The 24,169-nt window shown below is 37.4% G+C and overlaps 1 protein-coding gene and 1 long non-coding RNA gene across 2 annotated transcripts in view; one reads left to right on the top strand and one right to left on the bottom strand.

The window, feature by feature from the left end:
- Nucleotides 1–24,169, top strand: part of LOC138710893 (uncharacterized) — a 324,613-nt gene that overhangs the window by 144,971 nt on the left and 155,473 nt on the right. The gene's annotated exons all lie outside the window — the stretch shown is intronic.
- LOC138710887 (uncharacterized) lies at nucleotides 17,252–20,277 on the bottom strand. The gene is made up of 2 exons (XM_069842070.1): nucleotides 19,749–20,277; nucleotides 17,252–19,682 (listed from the first exon to the last, which is right to left on the bottom strand). Exons 1-2 carry the CDS (start codon nucleotides 19,818–19,820, stop codon nucleotides 17,592–17,594), a joined length of 2,163 nt encoding a protein of 720 aa, XP_069698171.1. The 5' UTR covers nucleotides 19,821–20,277; the 3' UTR covers nucleotides 17,252–17,591.

Consider the following 24,169-nt stretch of genomic DNA (forward strand, 5'->3'; position numbering starts at 1 on the left):
CTAAGTATTCGGACAGTTTAATGAATGAATGAATGAGTTAATTAATTAATGAGAGGGAAATGGAAGGAGAAACTTTAAAAGGTACGCAAGGGAAATTGGGACTGAGAGAAACTGAATATGTGAGCTCCAAGCTTGTTGGTCACTTGTTGGGAGGAAAGGGGAGGCGGTGGAGAAACTGACTGCAGGATCGGTAGAAGAAACGCATAAGTCCTCATATTGAAAGGTTGTAACATGGATAAATATATAATAGGATGCGAAACTGCGGTCAGCACCATCTGGCCGTGGGGGGCTGAAATAAGATGATCAGCGCCACATGTCGTAGGTGGTAAACGTTAGAACTACGTGTTGGGTACATTACCCAGAGTTCTCTATTTATCTGTTCGAGATATTGCTCGAGAGTCGAGGAGTCGAGATGGCAGATAGAAACTTGCTAATAAGTTAAAATAAAGTGATACGTGTGTGTATAAGCAGTGTATGTTAAACAGTGATGTTGTAAAAATAGTGGTGTTGAATGTATTGTAAAGTAATCGTAATATAATAAATTGAACTATATAAGTAGTTCTTGCAGACTTTTCCATTGTGCTGTACAATAAATACCCAAAGAATACAATCCCAATTATCTAACCTTTTACTTTATTTTTTGTCTCTGTCTGGTTATATTTTAATCGGGTAGTGTAAAACACATCGTCTCTTTTATCTTCCTGTTGCCTCCGGTAGGAATTTTCAGTAGCATATGTTGTGAGGAATAAAACTGTAAATGTTTTATTTTAAATTGTGTTAGTTTTGAATATCGATGAGGGTGGGATGGAATACTTTCTGCATAGTTTAACATTTTCGTCACCAGGTGCGCTGCTAAATGCATGGAGTACTCTTTTCGCTACTTGGTGCGCTACTAGATGTAATAACGCCCCTCCCACAAACAGATGGCAGCAAGATCAATTTCTACAACAGCGCCTCTAGTATGTGTTACGGGAAACTCAGTAAGTTTCGCATCTTATTATATATTTATCCAAGGTTGTAATTTCGCAGTGCGAGTGGTGTCGACTAAACTCATTCGTGTAACAGGGTTGATGTTCGAAAGATAAGCTAAGTATAAGTTTACTAAGTACCTTGGTTCAACCTTGCTGTTGTGAGGAGGAGTGGTTGTTACCTGCGGGGAGACTACCTGCCGCCTACGCTACTATCGTAGACTGAGTAAAAATACCAACTTAAGAACGAGAAAAACTGTACAGTATATCGGACAAAAGTTTTGCGAGCCAGTGTACTACCACTAGCAACTAGTGGCCACATGCCACGGGGTCTGAATTCGGTGGCGACGCACATCCCACGCAAGCCCGAAATATGGGAAAGAAATGGAGATGATGGTGGAGGAGAAAAAGTGTAATTATGATGGCGAAATGAGTCCGAGATCCAACGCTGAAAATTATCCAGCAATTCAGCTCCAATTGGTTGAGGGAAAACCTCGGAAAAACCACATCCAGGTAACTTGTCCCAACCAGTATTTGAAACAGAGCCCCCTCGTTGCACAGTCCGACATGCTAACCATTATTCCACAGCGGTGATTATTATTATTATTATTATTATTATTATTATTATTATTATTATTATTATTATTATTATTATCATACTTCCCTTATTATCTCTACGTTTAAGGCTCAAAGCTATCATTTTACGTAGGCTCCAATCCCGCATGGGGTAAGATATTTTGTTCTTCATTAATATAGTGTCTTGTGTAGTCTTAAATGAAGGTCTGGTAGCATGCTGATTTCACGTCACGGTAGCCCAACCATATTAACGTTTAGTTCTTAGGTAAGTGATATGAACTTGGACATGACAAAAATAGAAGAGAGAAAAAAACATTATTATTGTGACAGCCGAGAGTCGATCGCGTCCCATAGAAGTCGGGGCGCACGAGAAAGAGAGCGACGCAGCGAAGAGGGCTGCAGCCGCTCAGGTCTGGAGGGGACAGACGAGAGGAGAGGAGAAACGGCGACCGCGGCAGAGAGGGAAGAAATCCAGATAATTCGGGAGGTGCCATCTTCTGGATATCCGTAGAAATTTCCAGCATCGTACTTTCCCGAAACTATGGTTTGGTTATAAAAGAAGAGACGCAAGTGAGCTGAGAGCAGTCAGTTGTTGTTGTAGTCATTGGACAGCAAGCCAGGTAGTCTTGTGTAGCAGTGAAGCCAGCTTCGAGACCGGAGTTCGACTTGAGTGTGTCCGCAACTGTGTGAACGTCCGAAGTTCTGAGTTCGAGTGCAATGGACCGCAGTTGGGGTACCTGAGTTCAAAGTTCAGTGGACTGTCTCTGAAGATCTGGGGTTCGAGATACTGTGAACTCGAGTGACTGAGCTAGAAGAACTATCCAAGGCAAACGAACTGTGAACTGAGAACTGACAGTTCTGATTTGTAAATAGTGCTTTGTGAACATTAGTTCAGATTAGCAGTACATTGTTGTTCTCAATAATCCAAGTAAATTGTCATTGTCGTCTGTGGACTGCAATAACGAATACTGTGTTGCTGTGTGGAGTGGAAATCCCATTGTTGACGGGAGTGTTTACATTCAATTATAGAAATTGATTATTGTTGTTTTGAAATAAAAGGTACATTATTGTTTTGTCTTAAAAGTTACATTATTATTATTATTATTATTATTATTATTATTATTATTATTACTATTATTATTATTATTATTACTGTTCCTGTTTAATCAACTGTCCAAACCGTTGCTTACGAGATTAAACAAGCTGGCGCATAGAGCTTGAAAAACGAGTCTGAAGTGGTTCCCTCGTAATGCCAATTCCGCCGCTCGGAGCGCTGTTCTGCCCTATATATTCATAGCAGAACACTTAAAAGACATTGACATTTGGGACATTTAAAGGACTCACCATTGCTTATTAAATGCTTCGTACAATATTTTATGGACAATAGACGTAATTTGCAAACTTCTACTCCTCAATTATATTACAATAAAAGGCTGTCATTCTTGATATTAAAACATATTACATATAAACTGAGGGACTGTTTGCTCTGTACTTCAGTTCATACACCAAACATTTCCGGAAATAAATTAACTTGACATCTTACATATACGCACTATAGCCTACCCTTTTCACCTAATATTATTAATATTGTTATTAAATAAGATATTGCAACTAATTAAGGTACTGCATTATTTTTAATTTCCTTGAATTCATAATTAAGCATTTGCAAGAAGGCGTAACTTTTCCCTCTCTTTTAAAAAAAATACGAACGTCACAATAATTGAGAAGTATAATTATTACGCGATTTTTTCTTGCAGTTGTGAAAACATTTCTATAGGCCTACTGATTAATCTATTGAGCATAGTAATAGTAAACGCTGTAGTATTCTTTTCTGAAGCCAAGACTTTCGCAAGAACTGAAGTGCGACACATGTAAAGATGAGGAAATGTCCCTCTTTCTTTTGGGAAAACTTGTGAAGCACTACTGGACAATATTGCCAAAGATATTTCCAGTAAATACGAAGTGATTAGGAAACTTAATCAGAAGCCCCAAAATAGAAAAGTGCTGAAAGTGCAATAAACTGGGCCATTTCTTAATTACATATAGAACACTGGAACTCACTATCTACAAGGACCCTCGTGTTATAAATATTATGATTATTTCAGATTGTGATACAATTATAAGCTTACATTCCTAAAATTTAAAAGTAACAATGAGGATGCCCTGTGTTATAGGAAAGTTTTAAACGTGTACATTTAACTTTTTTATGAATGATTTCCTGATCAAGATTTTCATTAACTATGTGCCAAACTTTTGAAGTGAAGAGTGCAGTAAGAAACTGTTGGACATCTGATCAGTATTTTAATCATGTGCTGGTTACAGTACATTAGATGTCTTCTTGAATATACCTGATGAGGTATGTATATGAAGTTTGTATCGTCAGTATTCAAGTAACCTACTTATGTATGTAATTTTTATTATCTGTACAGAAAAAAATTAGCTTATGTGATAGTATGAAGTAATCTCTCACGAAATAACAAGGAAGAGAAAGGTGCTTAAATTTAAATATTGAAAACAGGATGATAAGAAGAAAATAATTTTTACTTCCTTTCAATTATTAATGAAACCTGGCCACTCACCATTCGCAGTTGATTTCTATGGTTACAGGTCTATTCTTCATATTCTGTAGCTTTCAAATAATTTCTAAAATAAATATTACGCCTACTTAGCTCTTGTAAAACGAAATTTTCACTTTTACTTTCAACGGAACACTCACTTATATTCAGTTCTTGTATCTTGCAGTAAATTATCCATTTGTGATCATCTTTCCAATATAACCTCCCATTGAAACGACCACTTAAAATCATGAGCTAGAATTTATTATTTTAAAAACATTTCCACGTACATACTGTTATAAATGTTATACGAAAGACAACACTGTGAAATTAGATTAATTTACCAAGATCAACATCAATACCGGTAGTATAAAATCACATAGAGGCCTAGGCTATATTATTTCATTACTTTATGGTATTAATTAATTAGAAGAATTAATTTTGAAGAATTTACAAATATGCTGAAATAATTTATGACACCTCTTATAGAAATGTAAAAATATGTATGTACATTTTGAAACAATGGGTATAGCACCACTTGAAAATGTTGAGCACTTTAACAGTAACTTGTAAATTGTTCCATCACGTTGTCTATAGTGTTCATTTAATGTAGCACTTTTAGAATGAACGTGGTTCACATACATAAGAAGAAATGACGATGGAATGAGTCGAAGACATACAGTTTTCTTTAATTTTTAGCAAATGATGAAGTTGAATATATACTGTTACTTCATATCCTAACATAAGTAGAGTTGCCACCATAGATGTAACACCTCCGTAACACCTGAAATGAATATAAAATAAATTAATGTATTGGTAATGATACAAGAATAAAAAGAAATTAGGCTAGACATAACCTCACAAAATTACAAACACATGCTAAAACAAAAAAAAAAAACTTTACGTATCCGTATATAATAAAACTAGATATTCTAGATATAATTTGATTCACACGATAACCACCTCAGCCTATTTCGCAGCAGCCATTAGTTACCAGTTTGAGGTGCATTACCTAATCTCATACTAACCTTGTTAAGTTCTCTAACCTAATTCACTGATAATTACGTAACAATACACAGGTCTAAAATACAGACAAATACACATTAATTACCTAATAAGTACAGCATGAAGATAATTCATTACTTTTGTCGGTATTTTCTAAAAGAGAAAGGGGAAACAGTAACAACATTATCTTCAATGTTTACATCACGTCGTTCACATTTTCATTAGGTCTATATCAGTAATGCTTGGTAAGTGAAACAATGCAGGAAATTATTTTACATTTCGGGTCACATCATTCGAGAGTCGGAAATTGCAATTCGCCACTTTTAACATAGCATTGCTTGTTATATGAGAGAACTTTGACATTTACCTTAACCTATAAAGATACGACCTGTTGGTACAGAGTTCTTCACATAGCAAAACACAGACAATTTTCGAATATAACTTAGCTGAACAAACTTCAAATAACACTGTAATATGCTTGGCATATTTGTAATATTCGTACTCAATGAGTAATGCACAATTAATCGAACTATTTTCACGATGCACAATGCTTTGTAATGGTACTATTCATCATTTCATAGGGCAGGGAGGCGAACCTAGCGGCAGAAATTGTCATGACTCGCAGAGACCTACTCTCGATCGTGCTATGCGCCAGCTTGTGTAATCACGTAAGCAACGGTCCAAACACAGGTCTGAACCTCAAAAGTGATACCAACAAGGCACCACTTATGAGGCAACTAAGCCAGGAGATAATGGGGTAGAGTGGCCAGTCCCTATCCCCCTCCTTTGCATACATTGCCGACCAGCTACATATTACATTAATGCGATTTCAGATGTATACAAACAATTATTATTGTTGTTCCTCTTATACATATAATCAAGTGCCTGATAATAGATGTACAGGTACATATCAACCAGAATCTCAATCAGAGGATTATTATTATTATTATTATTATTATTATTATTATTATTATTATTATTATTATTACTGCTACTACTACTGCTGCTGCTACTACTACTGCTGCTGCTTCTGCTACTAGTAACTTTAATTCGCAGTGTAAGATTTGATTTTAATATGCGCTATAGAAGATGAATTTTTCTGGATTCTCTCCTTGCACGTGGATCGTTATATTGTGAAGAAATTGTAATAATTAATATACGAGTAACTTGAAAACAGCACGTGTAGAAAAATGGCATGGAAGAACACAAAGACTATAATCGAGTTTTTATTCCTTCTTGTGCAACATTTTTACCCCTGTCAAGGTTTGGCCTTTTTACTCTTTCAGACAGTTTCAACCTTACACACTGTTCAGAAACGTGGCGCGACTCAACGACGTGGAAACTTAATTAAAGAAAAAAAAAAGTCGGAAGCGAATTCAAAGTGCACGTGTTTCATTTAGAGCTTTCCATGACACCGCCTACAACTCCAGTGAAATTAAATTTTATACTGTTTTATTTTCGTTACTATTAATGTTGCTTTGAATGCTCTTTTGCTGTTTGGATCGTCTATAAAATATGTATTATCACATCATCAGATTTCCAGATATATAATTAGTAAGCCCGTTCCATGCTCAAAGTTTATAATGGATGTAATCAATGTAACATGATTAAAATGTGTAGTGCTATTTGAAAAATTGATGACGTCACGTGTATCTTGTACCATAATGTAGTTACATGCACCAAATCTCTACAATCATGTTAGCCCCTCGTTCTAACATAAATCTCAAAAACAAAAATTCCAATACCTATCCAAACAAAAAAAGTTATGATAGGTGCACAAGATAAATGGGACACCTTGCATATGCATCACAGCTTCCTTAAGAAATGTCCATAACTCTAAACGAAAAATTTGGTGTCGTCAATACGTGACACACACACTTATATAGACTGAAAAAGCGCATAAAAACCCTGTAAAAACTGAAATATTGGAAATATTGTTAATCACAAGAAATCTTCCAATAGGCTGTAAAATTATGTAATTATTTCTTTAATTATATATATATATATATATATATATATATATATATATATACTTATCACAGATTCGTTTCCATCAATACTAAAAACACAGTGTACCGTACTCGTATTCCAGACTAGGATAGGTACTAGCACAGTCTACTATATACAGTCGCGAAGCTCAATATGTAGTAAAAATGCAAACATGGATAGTTGCCCACCACTAGGATCGCTACTATCGCCTCATCATCGCAGATCTCTCTCCTAGCAGCCGACAAAATGTGTTACACTTTCGTTGTGTTCTTTTGGATAAATTAACACCTTCCTTATTGAAATATTAAATGCATAAAGTTAATTTATTATTTTAATGAAGTATATTAAATTCCACCATAAACTCGAAGATAGCTGCAAGAAATAGGTTAATATTATTTTTGTTTGTGCAAAACGAGCTGAAATTTATTATAATCGCTTCACTCATTCAAGATTATAGCGATAATTATCTATGAAACCAATAAATATTAATTTGCATTTCCCTTTACAACAATAATAATGGAAATATGAATTAATGGATTAACTTATGTGTACCGGTTCTTGTAGTGTAGGCTTACGTAGTTGAGGTTAAGCAATAATAATCACATTAGAATTGGAAATAAAACGTGATTAATAAATTTTATTGTAACAGACTTTTTCTACATCTCTAGTAATGTACCGGTAACAAATAAAAATAACAAAATTAACAGCTATAATTAAAAACACATCCTTTGAAAAAAAATAGGTCTAAGCAATAATAATCCCACCAGAATTGAAAATATAACGTGATCAATAAATTTCATTAAAACAAACTTAATTTTTCTACGTCTCTAGTAAAATGTTATTATTCCAATTATGGTATTTTAGCCATTAACATTTTCATTACAACCAATAACGAACATTTCACAAGCATCAATGTGAAATACGCAACGACCTAGCACTAGATGGAAATACGATTCAGTCCAAAGTCGACCTTGGACGTCTATGGTTTCTAGTTGCTAACCGCTTGGAGCGCTTTATCACGAGATTTGCAAAAAATCACCTCAAGCTTCGCGACTGTATATAGTAGACTGTGGTACTAGTATATCAGCAGAAGAGGGAAATTTTCTTTATTGCGATAACGAGAAATCCCCCTGAAAATTCCACATTGGTTTGGGGTCTCACAATACTCAGCTACACTACTGCAGGTTTAATGGATCTGAATAAATAATTTACTCTTATTGTATATTTGTTTATAGTATAGCATGGAATTCGAGGTACAGGATTTTATTCCTTGTTTAGTTTTCAGGAAAAGATTCATAACTCATGCTCCCGAGGGTAAACTTACGTTTTTATATCTTCTCGAGCTCGAACATGTCACTTGAATATTACCTGCAAGCTGCTCCACATGTCTTGCTTCCAGGTATGGCTTGTATTAGAAGAGACATAATGGCAATTTTATGTTGCGGCAGCATATGTGTTGCGCAACGAGAACACTGGTTAGCGTCAGGGATGGGTTTCAAGCAGAACTATAACATTTTCCTGGAAAAGATGCTTCCTGGCGTCCTTCTAAAGCTGTAAATTAATACCTACAGTTCACGTTGCGCCATATTGTAGTTCATATCACATTGCATTTTACAGGTATTGTGTGGATAAACCCTCATCATCATAATTAAAATTCCTACTCTCAGGTAGTTTCTAATAGGGGAGAGTAGCATAAATCGCACCACTGCTAGTTTAAAACAAATTAGGCCTACTATAGTAGTGTGGCATCTAGTGGTATTGTTACAATCTACCATATGAACCTCCACCATGTAACTTGATTTATGCCACTTCTCTGTGTCAGCAACGTGGTGATAATGTATCTAATATAATCGCTCAGGTGGATGTATGTTTAGCTAACATTTTGTAACTAAATAACGGATGTGTATGCAAAGGAATCCATAATCTTAAGATGTTATTCGTTTAAAGAGGTATTAAAGAACATTTAACTTAGTAGGATTTTTCAACATGTGGTGATTATAGGCTAGAATGAAGGAAATAATAACTTATGACGTAGTTTCTCAATTCGCACCACTTTGTAGGTGCCTAATTCACACCGGTGCTATATGAGCAACTGTAGCAATTCTAACCGTACAAAAGAAGGTCACAAAAATTTTAATTGAACTAGGAATGCATCAGGTGGGTGCAATATCAAGTGGTGAGAAGGGCGGTAGTACAAGTGTGTGTTGTACAAGCGCACCAGGTATTCTGTGCCAATTGTGATAATATTTAAACGTCAAACAGGGCATTCTTCATTATCAGATGGTGCTCCTCCAGGATCGTTATTTGTTTGCTCTGAGTCAGGTTACATCAACAGTGAACTATTTGTCGTATAGCTCAAACATTTTATTTGCCACTCAAACCTGCCATAGAAAAAAGTGCTGCTTCTGTATGTCCACCTATACGACTAATTCCAAAAATTTAGAAGCTAGATTATCTCGGGAAAATGGTATGCTCCTATTTCAGCTTCCTCGTCATAATACTCACAGGCCCAGCCTTTAGATGTTTCTATCTTCAAATCAATTCGGACAGCTATATCATGAAGCAGTTCTTAGGTAGCTTGAAGATAATCGTGGAGAAAAGGTGAAGCACATGGCAAATGTATAACAATAAAAAATCCATTCAGAAAGTTTAAATGTTACGTAATTTACGCTCTATTTTTTCAATTCCATTTGAAGATGCGTTATTCTCTTTCATTAATTTCAGTATACTTGTAATTTGCATTTATTAAATTATTCATTCAAATACTCTTCAATATGTTCAATATTAAAGGCTTTCCTTCATCCTGTTCTCTGTAGATAAATAGGTGCGATTTAAGAAACCGCAGGTTCTATTTAGGAAACTAGTTGCCTAAATGGCACCACTGACATGTGTTTGGAAAATGTCATTTTAATTAAAAAAATATTGAATAAAATTCAGGGATTCTTTTTTACATGAAAGTTAAATGTTCTGGGAATGTATCTCTGTAAAGGAATGCAGAAAATAAAAACTGTATTGTTCAATAAAAATTATAAATGCTAAAGTGGCGCGATATAGGCAACCTTACCCTATGACACATGATCAACTAACGCACCATTGTCCCAATTAGCTGTACACCGCTTATCCACATTGCATACAGAGACCTCAGTCTCATCATCATGAACAACACGTTTTAGGACTTGAGGCGTGTACCGGTTTCACAGAGTTTTATTGTTTAATATCGTCTACCGGCATCTAAAGACTGTAAGAGTTTAAAATAAGATTAATTGAAAACCATCACTCCAACGTTTTTTCTCGACTCTCCTCCTTCCTTCGATTTATAATAATACAGGATGGAAGTGAAATAATTCTGCAGATTGAAACAGACGATGGGGTACACTTAAAGCAATAGAAAACCTACAGTACATTACGTTCTGTGATTAAATACCCGGTTGGTTGGAGGTTAACATGTCCATTTCAATACGTCCGCAAACAGAAATGTCCACTAGCAAAATGTTCACTCACATAAATGTCCATAAAAATTAAATGTCCACTTATATAAATGTCCATAGAATTAAATGTCCACTTGTTTAAATATCCAGAAATGTAAAATATTCTGCATCAGATCATAATTTTTAATGTATAACCACACAGAAATATCAAATTTACAATGAATTTTTTTATGTAAAATGTCCTATATGAGATCATAACTTTTTATGTACGTATATGCACACAAAAATCTACAATTTACAATACATTTTTTATTCCATCTCTTGATCTTGATCTTCCTCTTCTGGCTGCCCATACATTTTTAAGTGACAAGATATTGCACGAAGGTAGCATTTTATATCATTCCTGTCTTTGTATTCATGATATCTCCTGATGATTGCCTCTATCCGTTGTTGGTTTCTTTGTTAGCCTATGTTTATTAACTGGAGATCTAATATTTCGATAACCTATCGAATTTGTTGTATGAGGGTTCGTTCTCATGTTGTTCATCTTTGTTTTGAATTAACCTCCAAACACTCGCATCATGAGCAGCGACCATCTTCTGAAATGTACTATAAAATGCTTCCAATGCATTGTTTATCCGTTGGTGTCCTTGAAGATTCAGCATATACATGTTTCAAATTCTATACGATCTTTTTTATACTGGACATTTTGTTGTGGACATTTTTGTAAGTGGACATTTGCTATTGGACATTTTTATACGGGACATTTTGTTGTGTTCATTTTTGTATGTGCACATTTTTACTGGACTTTTTTCCCTTGGACATTTTGCTCTGGACATTTTTGCTTGTGGCCATTTTTCCTCTGGTCATTTTGAAGTGCACAATTTAACCTGGAAGCACCCGGTTAATTAGAAAATTAATACATCTTGATTACACAACTTTTAACACTGTATCACTTCGGAATATTTATAAGAACTTTCTTGTGTTAAATTTTAACATACCTTGTTAACATGTTTCGACCAATTTTCGGTCATCTTCGGAACTGGTCGTTGTTGGTCTTGGCGCCTCTTGTTTCCTGTGTAGGTGCGTTCGTAATGTAGAGTCAAAGAGTGTATGTGTTTTGAAATTGAGTTGTGTGTTGAGAATATCGTTGGGGTGTGTTTTCGTGTGTCTGTATATTTCATATTGTCCTAGTGTGTTGAGTTTCTGACTTTTTGGTTGGATGTGCAGTATTTCCATGTCTGTGTTGATGTCTCTGTAGGTGTGGTTGGCATTTGTGATATGTTCTGCATATGTGGAGGTGTTTTGTAATTTTGTTATGGCTGTGATCTGTTCTTTGTAACGTGTTTGAAATGATCTGCCTGTCTGTTCTATGTAGAAGTTGTTGCAGGTGTTACATTTGAGTTTGTATACGCCTGTGTGGTTGTATTTGTTTCTTTGTGTTGTTTGTGTGTTGAGATGTTTTTGTAGAATGTTACTTGTTCTGTATGCAATGTTGTAGTTTAATTTCTTGAATGAGGTTGCAATTTTATGTGTGTTCTTGTTTTCGTATGTTAGTGTGATGTATTTTTTGTATTCTTGTGTTTGTGTTATATTCTTCTGTTTTTTTGTGGTTTTGTTTTGTCTTACGTATTATGTTGTCTATTATGTTGGGGTTGTATCCGTTTTCTTGTGCTATGTATTTGATTGTGTTTAGCTCTTCGTTGTAATCCTGTTGGTTCATTGGTGTATTGAGTAGTCTATGTACCATTGTTCGGAATGCAGCTTGTTTGTGTTGTATGGGGTGGTTGGATGTGTTGTGTATGTGTGTTGTTGTTGTTGGTTTTCTGTATACTTTGAATGTGTGTTTGTTGTCTACTTTTGTTATTGTGATGTCTAGAAAATTTATGAAATGACCGAAAATAGGTCGAAACATGTTAACAAGGTACGTTAAAATTTAACACAAAGTTCTTATCATACATATTCCGTAGAAAATTAAGTTGGAAGTTTCTGCAGTCTGGCAACATCGCCGCTAACACACTATTTATTCTCGTAATACAGATGTAAAACGTCAACAAACTCAGGTCCGTCCCCCTAGGTGAATTATCTACCACCTTCCTCTCTGGCTACAAACGCTGGCCTGCTGATCTGGAGCTGCGCTAGGGCTTTGATTGAATCCCCCGTTTTATCTGATTGGTTGGTTTATTCCGAGGCTTTCCCCAGCCGTGGCATTGATGCCAGGTGTCTATGGCGAGTCCTCGTCCTCCGACGTTTTCCACAACCATAAGGCAAATCCCAGGTGATCTGTTGACGAATCCTCGGGCTCACCTCATCTCACTACATCTCGCAAAAATTGTAAAAATTGAAATTTAAATTGTAAAATTGTAAAAATTGTAATTGTAATCTTGTAAAATTTTGGCTTGTTCCACATTTTAAAACTTCATTGCTAATATAAGATCTATGGACTATAATAAATGAAATAAAAAGAATGAAAATAAAAGTGGAAATTAATATATTTTATTTATTTATTTATTTATTTATTTATTTATTTATTTATTTATTTATTTATTTATTTATTTATTTATTTATTTATTATTTTGCTAATAATTATAACATGACATATATTATATATAGAAAAACTTCAGCTCGCCCCTGAAAGAGGTGAACTCGTGCTCAGGGGCGGGTTCCTGAATTGAAATTAATAAGTATACAATACAATTTGTCTTACGTCTACTATGCAATTGTAGTACATAAATTTAAATTTACAATTTTTCAATTTTTATAAAATTCATACATAACTTTTTAAATTTAATACTAGAACTATTAGAATTGACAAGATTAGGATATTTAAATATAAATTTGTTATATATTCTTGGTCCTAAATTACTACTATGATTAAATACTGTAACAGTGTTGCATTTTGGTTCAAACAATCTTAAAGAATTCATACCTTTTGTTTCATAACTATGAGAATACAATTAAAAATTATTTCGATTTGTATGTATGAACTTTATTAATACAATATAATAAATTTGTCTTACGTTAAGTACATTAAAGTCTAAAAACAAATTCTGAGATGGAAAATCAATAGGTTTATAAAGACATATTTTAATTATTTTCTTCTGTAATAAATAAAGTGGATTAAAATTAAATTTAAATGAGCTACCCCATTCTATAATTCCATACATAATTACCGATTGAAATAAAGTTAAATATATTGTGCGTAATAAACTTATTGACAAGTAATTCCTCAATAAAACAAAATAATATACTATTTTACGTAATTATTAGAAAGGTAATTAATGTGTTTGTTCCATCTTAAATGATTATCGAAAATTATGCCTAAATACTTAACTTCAGAGGACTCTTTATTAATCGGACATTTACACTGTATAAGACAACAATCAGAATTATGTAATTTAATACTTAATATAGATGTAGGAGGTTTGTTACATTTTTCAGATAATGAGAATGGAATAATTATGGTTTTATTTTCGTTGATAGAAAGGTAATTTATGTCAAACCATTTTTTATTAATTTAAGTCCATTATTTGAATTATTATACGCATCATACCAACTTTTTCTACCAAATATGTGGACATATATGATATGGACATGGTATTAATGGACGTATTGCCCTAGAAGTCTTCAAAAATAAAATAAAGCAGCAACTCATAAAGTCTAGATCGGTGATCTACCTTAATTTATTATTCTGGTCCACTTCGTCTTATTAGAGTGACGTGTAAGCATATATTTGGGCACAAGGCAGACACTCTTGAAGCATTACCAGAGAATTGAATCATCCTTAGTATTATAGTTTTTGTTCTTGTTTCGCGTCAGCAGGCACAGTCATCGTACTCCCTTCGATAGAGCCGGTTTATTTATTCCTTGCGTCATTTCCTCCTACATCACATACTTCCATAATTCTCAACATAAAAAGCTCTAATTCTTTGAAATAAGTTTCTTGGGAAAACTGGGCCTACGTGAGACAATTGCAGCTTCCCTTCCGCTAAATACTGTTGATACGACTAGGTGACAAGAGTATGCAAAGACATTTACCGAGCTTATTCTGTATTCCTAGACCTTAGCATGGATATTTTGGATGGGAGCCAGCTCTGTGTCTGGATAACTTCCGGAAGCGATGAATACTGCAGCAAAACAAATTATGCTCTACTGGCCCGGACATCGATAGGCCAACAGACTGTTCGTTTCTTTGTAGAAGAGGGTGTGGTATTTAGAACGTAAAAAAGGTGCAGTAAAACCTGTATTAAACTATCACTGCTGGTTCCATGAAAAATTGGTCTTTCAGAGGGGTGGTCTCTCAATAAGAGGAATTATTTTACACAAATAATTGGTTAAAGCGTTTCTATGTTAATCAAATAAAAAATATGGGGAACTTTTCTAATAATAAAAGCTTGAAATCAGAACTTTGTTTATTATTTTACGTTATTTTTACAATTTTCTCCTTTGATTCATTATATACTCTGCTTCACAAAATCATAAATTGAACTCTGTTTAACTTTTTAAAATTTCGTTTTCACAATCTAATTTTCAAAACTGTCCTTTAACATGTTTAAAAAAGTTCATTTGTATCTTCTCCATTCATACAGTCTTTCAGTGGTGCCGATTGTTGAATTAGCTCCCTACATATGGCTTGTTCTAGTGACATTTTTTCAGGTTGAAATTCTCTCTTGATTTCATCCTCATCACCTGTCGGTTGATTACCGGATTTTCTGATAGATAGGAGGAAGAAAAAATTAATTATTATACTTCAATTAACAAGTAACGATTTATACGATGAAATAGTAATGGAACGGAGAAAAATTTCCTCCGGCACCGGAATTTGAACCCGGGTTTTCAGCTCTACGTGCTAATGCTTTATCCACTAAGCCACACCGGATACCCATTCCGGTGTCGGACAGAATCGTCTCAGTTTAAGTTCCAACTCTTGAGTCCCCGGGTTCAAATCCCGGTGCCGGAGGGAATTTTTCTCCGTTCCTTTACTCTTTCATCGTATGATGACGCAGAATATCTGCACGGAAATATCATATGTACATTAATATATAAGTAACGATTTGATTTTTCGTATTCAAAACTAAAAGTAAAACCATCATAGGCTATGAGAAATCTTACCCTTCAAAAATAGCGGTGCAAATAACCCTTTGTCATACCTTGAAAGCGGTCATTGTACCTTTTTTCCAAACAATACTCAACATTCCTTAAGGGATTAAGGATAGAGGTGGGCATTCAACATGAATACGGTACCATTTAAGAACTTTGCCAAACATCATTTCAACGTCTAGTGCACGAATTTCTTGGAATTTATTTAGGCTACAGTAATGCAATAAAATACTAATTTGTAAATTTTTAAAATGCAGTGTGTTCTTTTAAAAGGGTGAAATTAAGAAAATGGCTGTTCAATCACTGGTCGGTGGTCGGGGAGGGAAGTGATCTCTTAAAAGGGGTGTGATTTACATTGGTTTTATGGATTTTTAATTCGGTTCTTTAAGAAATCGGTTTTAGGAGGTATGGTCTCTCAATAGGGGTGGTCTTTCAGACAGGTTTTACTGTACTGTTTTACGCATTTACGTAGAAATCAAGTATGTCTTTGTTCCGATGTCTATGTTCGCAGTTATTTCGCTTAATACAGCTTCTGTTTTCTTGCTTTAAGGTTGTCTTCTTTTTTTTTACGCTTTCTTCAAAATTTTTACTTTAAAATCTGTGGTAAAATGCGGGCATTTCATTTATTCAAAAATTGGATTTGTTAGACTATCTACATTTTAATATGTAAAAAATATTAACATTACATTAATTGTGTACTGTATTTCTTGTTTCTTTATTGTGACTAGTTTCTATAACTTCAAACTGCTAATGCCTATGTCATTCCTTCAAATTTGCTGTATCATCTTGCATGGCTAACTAGTACATTTGGCGTTAGCGAGATGTATATTGGGGAGATAAATTCGAGGTTTCGCAGTGAAATAAAATTGCCTTAGAACATGTAGAGGGAAAATATTGTTTTCTGACAGAAAATATTCATTTGAGACCAACATATTAGAATCGTTTATACTCCACCCAAGAAATATGCTATTAAAATCTGTACAGTTACATTACTTCCACCTTATGTATATAATATATGATATGATGTGATGTGATATGATGTGATGTGATATGATATGATATGATATGATATGATATGATATGATATGATATGATATGATATGATATGATATGATATTGTGAATTTTATTAGTAACAACAATGTAATTTATTCGTCACAACAATAATTCCTTTCTACAATTCACCTTAAACGCTCTCGTCAACAATTGGATCTTCACTCAACACCGTATTCGTTATAGCACTCCACCGACGACAATGACAATTTACTTGGACTATTACGCACAACAATGAACTGTTAATCTTAACTAATATTTACAAAGCACTATTTACAAATCAGAACTACCAGTTCTCAGTTCACAATTCTTCTATCTCAGTCACTCGAGTTCACGGTATCTCGAACCACAGACCTTCAGAGACAGTTCACTGTACTCGAACTCGGGTCCCTCCAACTGCGGTCCACTGCACTCGAACTCAGGTCCCTCCAACTGCGGTCCACTGCACTCGAACTCAGGCCTTCGGATGCTGACGCAGATGCGGACGCACACTCGAGTCGAACTCCGGCTGGCTTGCTTGCTCTGGCTTTCTCACTGACTGAATAACTGAAAACTCTAAAACTGAAACTGCTGTCGTTCCTTCGCGTCCGTAATTTATAACCACAGCGACGTAGCCTCGAAGGTTCCACGCGTCTCTAGAGATGGCATTCCAGAAAAAGCCAGAGGCCTCTCCTCTCTACCAGCACCAGATGCGCGCGCACTCTCGCTCCACTCTCTCGCCGCGTTGGCCCTTTCCCCTCTTCGCCGCGCGCCATCACAAAGTGCTCCGCGCGATCTTCTCTCTTGCGGGACGCTGGTCGTGAGTTCGAATCTCACGTCGCTGTCACATTGCTCCCTCCTTAGGACTGCTCGTCTCGGGCAGTCCCTTGGTAGGCTGCTAGTCGGTCCAACGTTTGGGGTCCTCCGGCTGCTCCCTCCTTATGGTGGCGCCACCCCATCCTTGGCTTGGCTGGGCAGCGATACTCGTACAGCGTGGGCGCCATCTTGCTTTTCCCCTTGGCCCTCCAAGGAGAGCTCGCTGGCCACGGGTTGGTCCTCGGCGTCCATCAGGAACACTTCATCCCGACCAAGACGGAGTATACGGCGCCGGACGTCCACCGTCGCATCGAGTAACCGCATGGCGTCGAGTCCCAGGACGACGTCCTCGGTGATGTTGGCGACGAACACCCACATCTCCAGTTTCCTCTTCCCCAAGGTCAGGTCCAGGAAGACCTCTCTCTGGATGGGCAAGCTCTCGCCTGAAGCAGTCCGTAGCTCGTATTGGCGCAGCGGCGTCCTCCCAGGTAGGCCACGCACGACGTCTGGTCTGGCGATAGTGAGCATCGCCCCGGTGTCCACCAGTACTCTGCATGGAGGGCCTCTTATCCGTCCTTCAGCAATCAGCCCATCGTCGCACCTTCTATCGACCGGTTTCAGGACGAGCCGAGGGGACGGTGATGATGGCGCCGATGTGCTCCTCCTAGCATCGGCCCCCTCTCTCTCCTGACTGTTGCCAGGTCGGTCGCAACTCCTCCGCAGGTGCCCAGGTTCACCGGAGGACCAGCAGGTGGGCACCCGTCGTCTCCGTTGCTCAGGCGACTGTTGGTTTCTCTCGGTGTCAGCCACCTCTCTCTCCTGCCGGTGGCCGGAGCGGTTGCAGTCCCTCCTTAGGTGTCCCGGTCTCCCGCAGGACCAGCAGTTGGGCGTCCGTCGTCTCCGCCGCTCCGTTGACTGTTGGCGCTCCTCGACGTCGGCCACCTCTCTCTCCTGCCTGTGACCGGATTGGTCACAGTCCCTTCTCAGGTGTCCCGGTCTCCCGCAGGACCAGCAGGTGGGCGCCCGTCGTCTCCGCCGCTCCGTTGACAGTTGGCGCTCCTCGACGTCGGCCACCTCTCTCTTCTGCCTGTGGCCGGATTGGTCACAGTCCCTTCTCAAGTGTCCCGGTTTGCCACAGGACCAGCAGGTGAGCGCCCGTCGTCTCCGCCGCTCCGTTGACTGCCGCTCGGGTGGCTTCGGTTGGCGCCCCCCAGCATCCGTCGCCGTGACGCTCCTGATCCAGTGCGGTGCTGAGACTCCCGCCGCCGACTTGGCCGCCTCCATCCTGAGGGCCGCCGACAGAGCTGCGTTGATAGTGCGATGCTCTGCCAGGAGTAGCTGTTGTCTTATTTCGGGGTCTCGAACTCCGCTGCCGAAGGTGTAGGCCGCCTCTCCAGCGATGAAGTCATTAGGTAGGCCCCTGAGGGCCTTATGGGCCAGTTGTTCCACCGCCATCGCGAATTCTTGTAGGGACTCGCCTGACTGTTGGGCCCTCGTTTTCAGTTGGGTCCTGAACGCTGCCGCAAGTTGATGGTCACCATAACGTCCCTCCAAGGCCGCCATTATCTCAGCGGCTGTCCCATCTTCTGGAACGCTGTGAAGAATCTCCGACGCCTGTCCTTGAAGCGCGGTCAGCAGCTGAGTAGTCTTCTCCGCTGGGGTCCACCCATTATGTGCTGCGGTGGCCTCGAACTGGCGACGGAATATCGCCCAAGACGTCGTACCGTCGAACTTTGGCGTCTTGACGTTGTGATGTCTGGCTGAGGGCGATGGTTCCACATGGCCACTACATGAGGTCCTCAATTCTGACGTCGATCTTTCCACGGCCCGTTGAACTTCCTCGGCAATTATCTGTTTCTGTTCTCTAGCCTGGCGATCCACCAACGCGAGGATGTGCTTGTTTTCTACAGCATGTTGGTCCATCAGCACACACGTTTCCTCTTGACGACGTTCGAGATCGCGGATCTTGCCGTCGAAATGGTCTACCTCCTGTCTCAACTCGGCTACTGTCTCGTTTATAGTTGTAAAATTCTTGTTTAGGTTGTCCAAATCGGCCTTAAGTTCGTCTTTCACGATGGCGACAATTCCATCTACGTGGGCCGAAACGCTTTCAATTTGCGTAGTGACGTCATCTTTCACTCCGCTTATGTCGCCTTTCACTTCACTTATGTCACTTTTCATCTCTGTTTTCACATCACTTATGTCGTTCTTAACCTCACTGATGTGCTTGTTCATGTCGTCTTTCATTTCTGCTTTCACGTCACTTATATCACTTTTCACCTCACTGATGTGTTTGTTCATTTCTGCTTTCATTTCCGTGATGGCTTGCAGGATCTGCTGTAGGTTCTCCATTGTCGATAATATCCCGGTTCTGACACCAATGTGAATTTTATTAGTAACAACAATGTAATTTATTCGTCACAACAATAATTCCTTTCTACAATTCACCTTAAACGCTCTCGTCAACAATTGGATCTTCACTCAACACCGTATTCGTTATAGCACTCCACCGACGACAATGACAATTTACTTGGACTATTACGCACAACAATGAACTGTTAATCTTAACTAATATTTACAAAGCACTATTTACAAATCAGAACTACCAGTTCTCAGTTCACAGTTCTTCTATCTCAGTCACTCGAGTTCACGGTATCTCGAACCACAGACCTTCAGAGACAGTTCACTGCACTCGAACTCAGGTCCCTCCAACTGCGGTCCACTGCACTCGAACTCAGGCCTTCGGATGCTGACGCAGATGCGGACGCACACTCGAGTCGAACTCCGGCTGGCTTGCTTGCTCTGGCTTTCTCACTGACTGAATAACTGAAAAATCTAAAACTGAAAGTGCTGTCGTTCCTTCGCGTCCGTAATTTATAACCACAGCGACGTAGCCTCGAAGGTTCCACGCGTCTCTAGAGATGGCATTCCAGAAAAAGCCAGAGGCCTCTCCTCTCTACCAGCACCAGATGCGCGCGCACTCTCGCTCCACTCTCTCGCCGCGTTGGCCCTTTCCCCTCTTCGCCGCGCGCCATCACAAAGTGCTCCGCGCGATCTTCTCTCTTGCGGGACGCTGGTCGTGAGTTCGAATCTCACGTCGCTGTCACAATATGATATGATATGATATATGATATGATATGATATGATATGATATGATATGATATGATATGATATGATATGATATGATATGATATGATATGATATGATGTGATATGAAATTATACGATATGATTTATGTGATATGTGATATATGATATATGACATGACATAATAGGCTATGACATGACAGAGATATATTATCAGTCAGTACATCCTACTTGACGATATTGTATCAGATGAAGAATAATAATTATTTATATACTGTACATCTGAAGTGTGATTAGTATAATGTGTAGCTAATCGGCGATGTATGTAATGATGGGGGAAAGGTACTGGGCATCCTACCCCATTTTCTTCTGGCTTAGTTGCCTCATAAGTGATGTCTTATTGGAATCAGTTGTGATGTTCACACCTCTTTTCGGACAGTTGACATAACATAATAAGATACAATATAATAAAATATTCATTCATTCATACTGTTTTTTCACTGAAAACCAAGTTTTCTCCAATATTTTCTATTTTCCGCCTTCCTCTTAGTCTCCGCATATGATCCATATATCCTAATGTCGTCGATCAACTGATATCTTCTTGTGCCACAAACTCTTCTCCCGTTCACCATTCCTTCCAGTGCATCGTCCAGTAGGCAGTTTCTTCTTAGCCAGTGACTCCTAGCCAATTCCTTTTTGTCTTCCTGATCAGTTTCAGCATCATTCTTTCTTCACCCACTCTTTCCACCACAGCTTCTTTTCTTATTCTGTCTGTCCATTTCACACGCTCCAATCTTTTCCGTATCGACATTTCAAAATATTTCTAGTCGTTTCTCTTCACTTCGTCGTAATATCGATGTTTCTGCCCCATAAAATGCCACACTCCACACAACCACTTCACTACTCTCTTCCTTAGCTATATTTCCAGAGGTCCGGTGAAGATGTTCCTTTTTCCATTAAAATCTTCCTTTGCCATTACTATCCTCCTTTATACTTCTTCCTGGCTGCAGCTCATGTTACTGCTTATAGTACACCCCAAGAGTTTGAAGCTGTCCACTTGCTCTACAGCATCATTCAGAATTCGCATGTTTACCTCCTTTATTTATCTTCTTATGACCATGTTCTGCTCACAACTGTCATTTATCAGTACAGTATAGTATAGTATAGTATATAAGGAACCCGGAGGTTCATTGCCGCCCTCACATAAGCCCACCATCGGTCCCTATCCTAAGCCAGATTAATCCGGTCTCTACAATCATATCTCACATTCCTTAAATCCATTTTTATATTATCCTTCCATCTACGTCTCTGCCTCCCCAAAGGTCTTTTTCCCTCCGGCCTCCCAACTAACACTCTATATGTATTTCTGGATTCTCTCATACGTGCTACATGCCCTGCCAATCTCAAACGTCTGGATTTAATGTTCCTAATTATGTCAGGTGAAGAATACAATGCATGCAGTTCTGCGTTGTGTAACTTTCTCCATTCTCCTGTAACTTTATCTCTCTTAGTCGTAAATATTTTCCTAAGCACCTTATTCTCAAACACCCTTAATCTATATATATATATATATATAGTTATTTAATTTATTTAATTAATTAATTAATTTATTTATTTAATTTATTTATTTAATTTATTTAATTAAGTATTTATTTATTTATTTAATTTGTTTAATTTGTTTATTTTATTTATTTATTTAATTTATTTAATTTATTTAATTTATTTATTTATTTATTTAATTTATTCATTTATTAAGTTTATTTAATTAATTTAATTAATTTAATTAATTATTTAATGTATTAATTTATTAAATTAATTAAATTAATTAAGTAATTAAATTACTTAATTAATTAATTAATTTTATTTGTTTCTTTGTTTGTTCATTTAATTAATTAATTAATTAAATTTATTTATTCTATTAATTAATTAATTTATTTATTTAGTTATTTATTCGTTTATTCGTTTATTCATTTATTCATTCGTTCGGTCGTTCGGTCATTCAGTCATTCAGTCAGTCATTCATTCATTCATTCATGCATTTATTTATTTGCGTTTCTAGAAAGGAATGCAATGGACACGGATTCAATTGAGTTACAGACGTGTAAATTTATCTTCCTGAAATATGAGCTGGATATATGAGTTCATCTTGTGATTTTTCTGTGCTTCTTTAGGCGGTAGTCTAACAATTTCTCATCACACGCTCCGGAAATTCCGTTACTTTTGAATGTATGTTGGGTCTTATTCTTGACAGGAGTGACAACGGAACGGGCGAAAGATCTCAAATCTTGAGAATATGTGGAAAGAATAATACCAGCATTATTATTGACTGTTATGGAGTTTATCGCTAGACCAGATCAGATCTTGTTTTATAGATATTCGTTTTCAAGATATTATTATAAGAGTAAGGAATAACCCTATGTTTACTTCAACACTTCATTGTCTTCGAACTTACATAAAATGACCTTGTTCAGTTAACGCCAGTAAACTTCCTTTAAACTTGAGCTAAATATTTCTTTTTTGTTCCGTAGATAAAAATTTCCACTAGGAAGCTTCAGGATGTATTGATTACTCTGTTATATAAAAGACGCGTTTCAGTTCTTTCCCAGATGTTCTGACGCTATTACGTGATACCTACCAAGCGCTGTTGATGTACTTACAGCAGGAAACATTTGTAACTTATCGAAGAGACATATTTCTAACACCCCAGGTTTTTATTGATTACTTTACCACACTTTATGAATTGCTATTGTTATATGGCGTCTGACTGGGATGAAGGTGATTATACCAGCGAAATAAGTCCAGGGTCCAGCGCCGAAAGTTACCCAGCATTTGCTCTTAATGGGTTGTGGGAAGACCCCGGAAAAACCTGAACCAGGTGGGTAACTTGTTCCAAACAGAATTTAAACCCGGGCCCGGTCGTTTTACGGTTAGACATGCTAACCGTTATTCTACAGCGCTGGATTGCCCCAGTTTTCAGTCCATTTTAAGGGAAATGGACATCGTCATCATTATCACTTTCAAAAGCTGATTTATGATTCAATATTTTTATTGAGAAAGTAAACCATCTCTGTACATAGGCCTATAGGATTCATGACCATTTATAAAAAAGCTCAAAATCGTCTCTTGCAAACATATACCTATATGTGTATTCTATTTGGGAAGAGAGCACTACAAACCAGCACGAGTGTATAATTACTAAAAAATTATTATTATTTTTATGTTAAATGTTGTTTATGTTTCTGGACACACAGTAAGTGTATGTTAATAAAAAAGGGGTTTGTTTCATTTTGTAAATCATTTCGCGATCTCCTCAGCTTTTTAAAGGATCCCACCCCATGGAGATCGCGATTCACAGTTTGGGAACCACTGCTCTACCACATAGAACTTCTTTTCGGTCGCATAGGCAGCCAATATTCTACCATCAGCACGAGGCAGACTAATGAGATACTCAAATAACGGCCAAACTATCCTGAAAATATAAGAACCACTGTATGTGCGGGCCTTTAGATAGATTCTAATTTTTTTTTCTCCAAAAAGACAACATGTCTCATAAAACATAATTTCGATCTTATATCGCAGAAGAACATACATTTCACATTTTTTACTCAATTTCGC

The sequence above is a fragment of the Periplaneta americana genome, chromosome 12 (genome assembly GCF_040183065.1).
Source record: "Periplaneta americana isolate PAMFEO1 chromosome 12, P.americana_PAMFEO1_priV1, whole genome shotgun sequence".
Taxonomy (NCBI): domain Eukaryota; kingdom Metazoa; phylum Arthropoda; class Insecta; order Blattodea; family Blattidae; genus Periplaneta; species Periplaneta americana.